Source organism: Lepidochelys kempii, chromosome 2, assembly GCF_965140285.1.
Source record: "Lepidochelys kempii isolate rLepKem1 chromosome 2, rLepKem1.hap1, whole genome shotgun sequence".
Taxonomy (NCBI): Eukaryota; Metazoa; Chordata; order Testudines; family Cheloniidae; genus Lepidochelys; species Lepidochelys kempii.
In genome coordinates this window covers 213,784,611-213,796,141 of record NC_136381.1, presented here as the reverse complement: position 1 = coordinate 213,796,141, position 11,531 = coordinate 213,784,611, and the positions used below count along the sequence as shown (strand labels likewise).

The following is an 11,531-nucleotide window of genomic DNA, read 5'->3' as shown; positions in this document are numbered from 1 at the left end:
GTGCCATTAACTTTTTTTTAAGAAGTGAATCTGTACCCAGTATTTACCAATGGCAATGACTTTGCAGACTTCTTCAGCACTACCTTTGGCAATTGTAACAAAAATATTCCTTTGGCAGATAGTTACAAATTATTCAAGCTCCTAATGTTACTAGGTAAAGCAGTAGTACCAAGTAGTGAGTTTTCAGACTGACATGTGATATAATGTTCATCTTCTGATGGGAAGGTTATTTTGAAACAAACCAATTACAGACTCAGCAAAAAATATTGTTAATTCTTTATTAGTGTAATATTTTTTCAGCTTTTCTGTTGGACAGGGCATAATGCAAACTCCAAATAAAAATTTAGAGTCCTTTGCCGTTCAGTAAAAATGACCATAACATTCTGATTCATGTTCGTTCTTTGTTAGTCAAAAGGAGGGGACGGGAATATCATAGAACAATTAGGCACACAGCTGACACTTACTGTACAATGATATGCACAAGTCATTTATAACAGCTATATTCATAAGATGTGCTCTTTAGATTTTCCCTTGTATTATACGAGCCATGCTCAGTTGAGCAAAGATCACTGATAACAAGAGAGATTACAAGGAGTGTCAAACAAGACTTTTAAAACAAGTCCTTAAATAAACTGATGCACCACAACAGAATGTAAGTTGTTGGGTTAAGGAGACAACTTAACCTAGACCTCAGAACATTAAAAATGCATTTATTTTACAATTATTCAAATACACATGCGTTAAATGAAAATATTGCACAAAATTAAAATTTAGATTGTGGAATTTTTAATTTTTTTACCTTCTTAAAAAATTTGGTTCACATTCTGGTAGCATTAAAGTTAACTGTTTTGTTCTAGCAAACACCAGCAACACAAGCTTAGAATGAACCAAATGAAATGTTCAACTGTTCATTTTCTCTTAAAATGAATTAAGGCTAAAATAAGTGCATTTGTTGGTCCATGGCACAATTATTTTCAGCGGCTAGTAACAGCACGCAAATGTTAGGATATAGACCTTCCCAGTTAAGTGCTGTATTTTAACATTCAGTTTTGGGGCATTTACAGGGTAATATATAACACAGATTGGCAGGGTTGATTATTTTAAATGGTCAACATGTAAACCATTTAAACAGCACACAAACATTGATAAAAATTATTTATCTTTGATGGTTCCTGCCCACAGTTAAGAAACCACATTCTGAAATAAAATAGTAGAAGACAAAGCCATATATATATATATATATATATATATATATATATATATATGCAGTAAATGCATTAAGTGTAATGACTTTATTAAGCCTGGTACACAATGTACAATTTGTGTTCCTGAAGAAGTAATTGTAAAATCTCCTACAATATGAGCATGACCACTGTTCTTCCAGAAGTCTAGCCTGGGTGCCGGTCGAGAAGAGGCATCACAAGTTTCACAGACTACCGTATTATCTTTCTGATTTCAAAGTATATATGTAATTATTAAGTGATTTACAAATTTAACTCAAAAACAGAATTTGGTATGGTTATATAATTATTTTTAGGTCTCTTTTCTAGTATGTATTTAGAAACATCACCTTCCAATAGTTGATGTATTGTGCGGACTACCAAACACAAAGCCTGCATGATATCTTGTCCTTTAGATTTTAAGTGATACATACTGACATGGGAATAAGATTTAGAGTGACATGTAAGCAATAGGAATTTCAACGATGGCCATATCTATTACCTTATATAAGAATGTGAGGAAAAATGGTTAATTCCAACAGCAGTGAATTATTATGTTTCTTTAGAACCTCGTAAACTATACATAGATGGGGCAATGGGGAAGGAATCTTCCACATGTGCTGTCTTTGCCTTCCTGGAAATCATAAGGGAAGGGACTTAATTTACAGTATGTAGATCTGCAAAAAAGAAAAACAAGTGCACTTGAGCACATGTATACCATATGACAATGACAGTGATACTCACTACAAGAGAAATACGATGAAAAAAATCTGATTGGAATCGAAGAGAAAAAAGAAAATCAGTATGGAAACTTGATCTGTTTTGATTCCACACCCAACCCATGAGGGCTTGTTTGGTTCCTCCCCTCAGAACGCTCCCATAAAAGTCCCCTTCCCCATCCCTCAGACAATGGAACCATATTTTGTTCTCATCTCACCTGAGGACCTTGGTTCAGTGATCCATTAAATATCCTACTTCGTATTTAGTATTAGTATTTAGAAAATATTTGTAAACATTTTTAAAAATGGAAAATAGACAATGGAGTGTGTATGGTTCCCATCCTTTGCCCTAGATGGTGGAGCTCAAGATAGAAGGGGAGTCCAAAAAGTAGGATGCAAACTGTCATATACTAAGGTCAAACAAGTGTAATTAATCTTTATTCTTGATCAGACATTAATTTTTATGGAAGTAAATGGATAGACTTGGGGCCTTTGTGTAGAATAGGTTTATTTATTAAAATTTTACATTATGCAAAAAATAAAAAAGATTGTTATTTAAAAAAATATTGTAGTTGTATTTCCTTTTTATATTTTCATATATACATTGTGATGCATTCAGGAATTTCCAAATGTTTGCACATGACTGTTTAATGAAGTCTAGAGGAATCTTGTGTAAGTCAGGCACCAAGAAATTCTAGCAACTTTTCATGTGAGGGGTACATAGCTATCCTGGGGCTATTTTAAATGAAGTACAACACAGTGGGCTTTTAAAAACAATTCTTAGTTTTACTGGGAAAAGTTGTGTGTAACTTGCTCTCCACTGCAAATTTCTACTCTTTTAGTTTGGTGTCTATCTTGCTTGGAGCATGTATCCCATCCCCTGTCACTGCCAATCTACTTGAGATATGCTTCAATGATAATACCAGTTGCACAATTTCAATAAAATTTGTATGCCCCTTTTCCATTTAAATTGCATGCAAACTGTATGCCATGTGCCATAAGAACAGAAGAGGGCCCTTAAAGCTACAAATTCATCAGAATAAAGGGTCTATTTTCTACTACACCTCTGCCTTGCACCACTGAAAAACAAAACAAACCAAGATATAATGTTAGTTTATTTTTTCAAAATAAACAAAGATGAAGTTAATGGAGGTGTAAAAGCCACGTTACCTCAACCTCTACTTAGTGAGTGTACTCTTGGGGACATACTGTAACATTTTTTTCCAGAAACCAGCTGTTCCAAAGACTTCTATTCCAAAGCTCAACCTTTACACAAATGTTGATCAAGACCCACAATCATAATGCAAAACAAACCCCACCTGATTCTCACACATTGCACAATCTCCCAGTGGTAAACTAGTCAAATCCCTCATGGTTACTGTAGTTGTGCTTTCCTTAGCCCTCAGCAAATACAGTCTGACACTTTTCATTGCTTGCAAACACCAATTCAGTCAGGAATGGAAGAAACTGACACTCCTTACATAACTGGCCAATATTCTTCTCAATGTTGCATGAAGATGCACCAAATCATTTGAGACACAAATCCCATTGTGGTAGTGGTTGCAATATAAGTGAGGATGAGAAGATCCACAGGTCTTATGGATGTATTAATAATCTAATATGTGACACTAAAAGACTGGTGCAGAAACAACAGCAAGTGAGTTTTAAGCCCCAGAGAAAATGCCCATGACACTAGTCCTGGACAAACAAACACGAGCTCAATAGTTTGGAGTGTCACCTTTTCTGTAAGGAAGGCGCTTGAGTAGATTGTAGTCTCTGCTTGTATCTCTGCATCTGCTCTGACCGTGAATGCAGTTTGCTGAAGAGCTCATGGAATTTATATTGTGGAAATAAGGTTTCCAGGAAGCCCTCCAGAAAGACATATACCATCCTCTTATTTAGCTGAGTATGCTGAAACATTTCAAAGACGCGAAGAATGCCTTTCCGTGTTGTCTCAGCACCTATGATGTGCTTCAGTTCATCTACACAAATGACAAGAGTTACAGAAGTAGTTTTATACATATTTTAAGTATATATAGGTTAACTAATAGGAAAGGTAGAACTCCTTGTAAATCAACCATTGCAATATTCAGACAGAACCTTATGGGAAAGGGTTTAAAAGGAATGCAGCTTGGAGGCGAGAAAAAAAGTCGTTCCATTACAGTAGTACAGATCTCTGAATATGATGGTGCACTTCTACTTACTAGTCACACGCACATGCAAAACAATGCTGCTATACATTTTACTGTCCCTTGGTATCTACACGCAGTATGCATGTCCAAGACCTAAAAATTAAATCTTTAGTTTAAGTTAATACTGAACTGGTTCTAAGAGAAACCTCAAGCTGTCAGACTGAACCAAAAATATTCAATCTTCTGATAATCCGTTAAAAATATGGGTTCAAATAGATATTTAATTACTCCATAGGATATTAATTTCAGTACTTTAGCTTCTTTCACTTTTAAATAAAGATTGGGACCCCCATACTTCAACTTCAGTAACAATATAAAATCCAGTAATGTACAATATTAGTAAAAATACTAAAAATATTCAAAGCTCACTCACCTGGCATTATCTCCAGGAGTTTAGTTTTTCCTGCCACTCTCGTTCGCATTCTAATATCTTTGTCTCTGCGTGGAACAGTTTCTGCTAAAATGCCATTGGGCCAAAAGGCATCTCTGTAACAAATACAAAAACAAGTTCTTTAAAAAAAACACCTATTTTTTAAACCCTGTGAGCTACCTCATAGCATAATGTGAACTGAAAGCATTCAGAGATAACATTAACCTGCAAAAATCTTTAATACTCAAAATGCTTTTGTTAATCATTTGAGGTGTAGTTCAGAACCGGTAGAACAAAAAATAAGAATTTCTTGCTTGTCAATTCTCTTTAAAAGGAACATAACTCAGCAATGTTACTAACAGTTGCATACTACTCTCTATGTACTCCAGTATGGGAGTCTGTTGCTTGAGCCTCTTGGAAAAATTTATACACCCACCCCTTCTCTGCCAGAAACATCCAAATACAGCTGAATTTATTAGCTATATGTAACTTGTCTACAAATCACTTTATATCAATGAGTCTCTCTCTCTTTTAGTAACAACTTAGGCTCAAATTTTTTGGTAGTAAGACACAAGACGATGACTTGCTTTGGAATGTTTAATCTGTGTGACAACAGTGCTGCTTGCATTTTTGACTTTTAAAACGGGTCCAAACCTTGGGCTTCTTTTTATTTCTATTTACAATTAGAGGACATATAGACTCTCAGTATTCTTAATTGGACAATTCAAGGAGAGAAATGAGGAAAATGTAGACAATCCTGCTATCCTATCAATGAAAACTGCCTTAAAATTTTGTCTATTAAGAAAAAAATTTACTTTTAAGCTTGTAAAAAAAGTTAACTTCTTAGTTTCAAAAGTACATTATCTAAGGAAACTTATGGACTGAAAGTTCCAGTCTCTGTAACTGTCTGCCTGCCTAGCCAATCTGACTTTATCTAGTCTATTTGCAACTGCTCTGTTGGATAAAATGACAAATACTGAAGTTACCTCACACTTGGGTCCATGCTATTTATTTATGACCAGAGTCAGAACAATGTAAAATCCACTTTTTGAGCTCTTACATTGCTGGCAAAGCAGTTTCAATTTGGTACATAACTGCATTCACGCACATAAAACATGGATCGCAGTCTGGGGATCTATTCTACCTTTGGAGAAGCTATAAAATTCACTCAGAAATTCCAGTGAGAGATGAAACTTCTGCAACATCTTCAAATACAGTCTTGACCATTTCTATACAGACTGGAAGAGTGTCCAGAAGACTAATGTCACAGAGCCTTTGTTATGGGGTCTGTTAGTGCTGTCCTTTACATCTTTAGGTATTTCTCTCTTCAGATGAAAATACCGGTCAGATATTCATCTTCTTTGCTAAACAGGCAATCTTTGTGAACCACATTTCTGGAGAGCTCATCCTACATATCTTATGACTATTTTAGCATGTTCTTGAGGCTTCTACAAAGACAGCATTCTAAAAGTGATGTAGTACAAATAGATTCCTTTAGCTCATAATTTTTTTTTTAAAACCGATGATTACTCAATGGGCTGAAAGCTCCAAAGGAAAGTTCAAATGTTATGAATGTATAGACAAATATTAGTAATAACCTGTGGCAAGGTTTTAACTACAGTAATTGTTGCTGCTCCTGCTATAACATATTATACACTTGCATGAACACAAACAAGCCACTTCACCCATCAATGGAGTGAAATTTAACTACTGTTTAAAAGTACACAACAATTTTGCAACAGTTTAGAACAGGTAGTGAATAACTTAAAAAAGGAGAATCGGGGGAACTACAGGCCAGTCAGCCTCATCTCAGTCCCTGGAAAAATCATGGAGCAGGTCCTCAATGAATCAATTTTGAAGCACTTAGAGGACAGGAAAGTGATCAGGAACAGTCAGCATGGATTCACCAAGGGCAATGGATTCACCAAGGGCCTGACTAACCTAACTGCCTTCTATGACGAGATAACTGGCTCTGTGGATGAGGGGAAAGCAGTGGGTGTGTTATTCCTTGACTTTAGCAAAGCTTTTGATATGGAAACACACAGTATTCTTGACAGCAAGTTAAAGAAGAATGGGCTGGATGAATGGACTATAAGGTGGATAGAAAGCTGGCTAGATTGTCAGGCTCAATGGGTAGTGATCAATGGCTTCATTTCTAGTTGGCAGTCGGTATTAAGCGGAGTGCCCTGAGGGTCAGTCCTGGGACCGGTTTTGTTCAATATCTTCATTAATGATCTGGAGGACGGCATGGATTGCACCCTCAGCAAGTTTGCAGAGGACACTAAACTGGGAGAAGTGGTAGATACGCTGGAGGGCAGGGATAGGATACAGAGGAACCTGACTGGACCAAAAGAAATCTGATGAGGTTCAACAAGGATAAGTACAGAGTCCTGCACTTAGAATGGAAGAATCCCATGCCCTGCTACAGTCTAGGGACAAGTGGCTAGGCAGAAGTTCTACAGAAAAGGGACCTATGGGTTACAGTGGACGAGAAGCTGGATATGAGTCAACAGCGTGCTCTTATTGCCAAGAAGGCTAACGGCATGTTGGGCTGTATAAGTAGGAGCATTGCCAGCAGATCGAAGGACGTGATCATTCCCCTCTATTCGGCATTGGTGAGGCCTCATCTGGAGTACTATGTCCAGTTTTGGGCCCCACACTACAAGAAGGATGTGGAAAAATTGGAAAGAGTCCAGTGGAGGTCAACAAAAATGATTAAGGGGCTGGAGCACATGACTTATGAGGAGAGGCTGAAGGAACTGGGATTATTTAGTCTGCAGAAGAGAAGAATGAGGGGGGATTTGATAGCTGCTTTCAACTACCGGAAAGGGGGTTCCAAAGAGGATGGATCTAGACTGTTCTCAGTGGTAGCAGATGACAGAACAAGGAGTAATGGTCTCAAATTGCAGTGGGGGAGGTTTAGGTTGGATATTAGGAAAACCTTTTTCCCTAGAAGAGTGGTGAAGCACTGGAATGGATTATCTAGGGAGTTAGTGGAATCTCCTTCCTCAGAGGTTTTTAAGGTCAGGCTTGACTGGGATGATTTAGTTGGGGATTGGTCCTGCTTTGGGCAGGGGTTGTACTATATGACCTCCTGAGGTCCCTTCCAACCCTGATATTCTATGATTTTATGATACCCCTTTCCAAAAAAGAAAAATTTAAAGAGACTAGCCACAGAATATTCTCTGTTCAAGTAATGAATAATTTATATATCATAAAATCTTTACAAATCAGGATATAAACTACCTATCTGAATCTTGTACAGAGGCAGAATTTCTGGTGTGAAGTGGACTTACTGTCTCTGACAGCTTAAACTGATTCCATTGCTGAGGTAGGAGGACAATCATTAAATATTAGTTGGCCTATACCGGTATAAGTTTAATATACTTTTAAAATAAAAAAGGTATCTATAAAACACACCTGAAGCGTTTCACTGCATCTGCTACTTGGTCAGGAGAAGTCATCGAGTCAACGTGATCAACTATTTTTCTAAAATCAAAGCGAGACGAATTAGTGATTGCTCTCATTTTACTTTTCAAAGGGCATCAGGAAGAAGAGTTCTTTAAGTAAAGAGTGCTTTAAAGTAGTTAAAACTTCAAACAATATTCAAGAAAAAACAAAAAAGTGCATCATCTCTCCTTTTCACCATTCCACAGATTACATCAAGTTATCACACCAGAAAGCCTCTTGTTCATTCTCAGTCTCACTTAAGGTTTAAATTCACTCATTTTCCTTCCTCATTTTGAGTACTTCTAAAGTTAAATAGGTTTACCCCAACAGAAATAGGAAAGAAAAAGGATGAAGAAGGGTGGAGAAGAGAAGAAGCATACAACCCAGATTGCCATTAGGTAATTTACTCTCTTTCCCATCCTACAAACAGAACATTAGATCATTACATCACATTGATGCAGAAAGCAGAGCAATTAATGAATTTTCAATTTTCAGCCACTTGATATTTACCTTTGTTTGCTAGACTGAAGAGATCATTATCAAATTTCTGTTTCCCATATAGGTATGTATAGACTGCAATCAAGTCACCCCTTAGCCTTCTCCTTGATAAGATTAAATAGATTGAGCTCCTTGAGTCTATTCTTGAATTGTGGACACCACAATGGGACACACTACTCCAGCAGTGCCAAATACAGAGGGTAAAACCTCTCTACTACTACCCAAAATTCCTCTGTTTAGGTAGCCAAGGATAACATTAGTCCATTTGGCCACAGCATCTGACTCATGTTCAGCAGATTATCCACCATAACTCCAAAATCTTTTTCAGAGTCACTCCTTCCCAGGATAGAGTTCCCATTATGCAAGCATGGCCTACATTCTTTGTTCCTAGAATTGTTTGCTTGTGCCCAGTTTATGAAACATCCAGATTGCTCTGTATCAGTGACCCATCCTCTTATTACCAATTCCCCCAATTTTTGTGTCATCTGCAAACTACCAGTGATGATTTTCCATTTTCTTCCAGATCATTGACAAAAATTTTAAATAGCATAGGGCCAAGAACCACATCCTTTTAATGATCATTCACAATTACACTTTGAGACCTTTCAATTAGCCAGCTTTAAACTAACTTAATTTGTGTTTTATTAATTTTGTATTGTTCTACTTTAATCAAAACGTCGTTAAGTACCAAGTCAAATGCTTTACAGAAGTCTATTACATCAGCCAAACTAGTACTCTCACCAAAAAGTTATATCAAGTTAGTTTGACAAGTTCTATTTTCCATAAACCCATGTTGATTTACATTAAATATATTACCCTCCTTTAATTCTTTGTTTATCAAATCCCATATCAGGTGCTTCATTATCTTGTCTGGGATAGATGTCAAACTGACAGGCCTATAAATACCTAGATCATCCCATTTACTGTTTTTTAAATGATGCCACAACATTAGCTTTCTTCCTGTCTTCTGGATCTTCCTCACTGTTCCAAGACTTACTGAAAATCAGCATTAACCGTCCAGAAAGCTCTTCAGCCAGCTCTTTAAAAACTCTTGGATGCAAGTTACCTGCACCTCCTTATTTATTAAAAAGTGTCTAATTTAGTAGCTGCTGTTTAACATCCTCCTAAGACAGCAGTGGAATGGGAAGTGTGTTGTTATACAGTATGACTTCATCTGGCTTGTTTCCAGAACAAAAATATGTATTGAACGATTCTGACTCTTCTGCATTAGTAATAATTCTCCCATTTCTGTCTAATAAATGACCTATACCATTGTTAGTATTTTTTTTCCTAATATACTTAAACTCCTTATCATCCTTAACTCTGGTAGCCATAGATATCTCCTTGTGGTCTTTTACTTACTTTACCAGTTTTCTACAATTCCTAGTTTCTGATTTATTTTCATTACTATCAACTTCCCCTTTCTTCCATTTGTTATATATTCTTTTTAATGTTTAAAGCTGCCTTCCCTTCTGAACCTGGTTGGTTTTAACTAATACAGCCTTCTTTTTTTGATTGTAGGACTTGGCTTTTAAAGTGTTCTTAAATAATTCCCAATCATTAATCACATTTTTCAGGTTAAATTGTTCCTCGCAAATTGATTTGGCTCAACTGTTTTCAGCTTTGCGAAATTGGCCCCTTTAAGCAGTGGTTCTCAGCCAGGGATCTGGAGCCCCATGGAGGGCCGTGAGCAGGTTTCAGGAGGGCTACCAAGCAGGGCCAGTATTACACTCACTAGGGCCCAGGGCAGAAAGCCAAAGCCCTGGCATATGGGGCTGAAGCTGAAGCCTGATCAATATAGCTTTGCAGGGGTCCCTGTGGCATAGGGCCCAGGCAACTGCCCAGCTTGCTACCTCCTAATGCCGGCCCCGGTTTTTATATGCAGAAAAACGGTTGTTGTGACACAGGTAGGCCGTGGAGTTTTTATAGCATGTTGGGGGAAGCTTCCCCTCCCCCCCACCCCTTACACAGTATAGGCAGGACACAGAAACAAGTAACAGCAGTTTTAATAGACTGTCACTCCTCCTTCCCTTTTGCCCACTCAATCCTTTTTAACTAGATTATATTGATTGTTTTTAACATTCCAGTCACATGAATCATCTTACCAGGTTTCAATAATACCAGCTACACTGAATTTATGCTCACAAATGAGCAACTCCTAGCGCTGGTGCACAAGCAATTAAAAATTTTCTTTTCTTCATGTTCTTTGATTCGTTAGTTAATTTTGTTCTCAGCACCTCGATTTTGTAATGAGTGTTCATATCTCCTCCTTTCTTCTTCACCACACTTCTGAGTTCACTAGAGTCATCTTAGCTGCAAGATATCCTGCAATGCAGTGTCATTAATGCTGATATGAACCATCAGTAATGGATCCTTGCTGGTGAACTTCAAAAGCCTATCCCATCTTAGAGCGACATCTCCTATCTTGGCTCCAGGAATGCAGCACACCATCCTGTAGTCCACCTCTACCTTGCAGAATGTGCTTCCAATTCTTCAGAGTACTGAATCCCCAACAAGGATAATTTGTTTTGCCTTAGATGGTTGGAGATCTCGGTGGGCAAGCTTGATTTTCTTTCAGATTTTCATCCATGTCCCCCCTCATCTCTCCCCGTTTCCTTGGATTGGCTGGATTTTGAGAGATATATTGTACAGTTTCTACACTGAGCTGGCCACTATGGAATTGGAGAGAGGGGAAAATCATAGAGGAGGTTTGACAGTTTATAACCACCAGAGGGAAGAGGTCAAGGTGACATGTTATACAGCTGGAGACAGATGAGATGGTAGGCTGTGGCCACCAGAAAGAAGAGAATCAGGAGGAATTCCACACAACTAGAAGGTTCCAATTGATTCTAGCTGTGTGAAATTCCTCCTGATCCTCTTCTCACTGCTTGCCATCCTCATCTATCTGCAGTTGCATAGAATGCCACCTTGACCTCTTACTTCTGGTGGTTATGAACTGCCCAACCTTGTACCTGGGAGCTAACTCATCAGCTTTTCTGATTCTCAGTAGCATTTCTATTTCACCTTCCAATCCAAGAATGTTTTCTTCCATTATAGCCACCAACTTCATACAGAGGAAGTA

At 37.7% G+C, this 11,531-nt stretch overlaps 1 protein-coding gene across 7 annotated transcripts in view; it reads right to left on the bottom strand.

Moving 5' to 3' along the window:
- Nucleotides 1–262: 262 nt before the first annotated feature.
- SNX13 (sorting nexin 13) overlaps nucleotides 263–11,531 on the bottom strand; it is a 158,736-nt gene continuing 147,467 nt past the window's right edge. For 5 of the 7 annotated variants that reach the window (XM_073333775.2, XM_073333779.2, XM_073333776.2 and 2 more), the window contains 4 exons: nucleotides 7,922–7,990; nucleotides 4,505–4,617; nucleotides 3,678–3,921; nucleotides 263–1,897 (listed from right to left, as the gene is read on the bottom strand). In XM_073333775.2, the coding sequence (XP_073189876.1) occupies nucleotides 1,798–1,897; nucleotides 3,678–3,921; nucleotides 4,505–4,617; nucleotides 7,922–7,990 (526 nt within the window). In that variant the 3' untranslated portion in view covers nucleotides 263–1,797. Of the gene's footprint in view, nucleotides 1,898–3,037; nucleotides 3,922–4,504; nucleotides 4,618–7,921; nucleotides 7,991–11,531 lie in introns of those variants that run through there. The other 2 variants (XM_073333780.2, XM_073333781.2) reach the window with 1 other exon arrangement.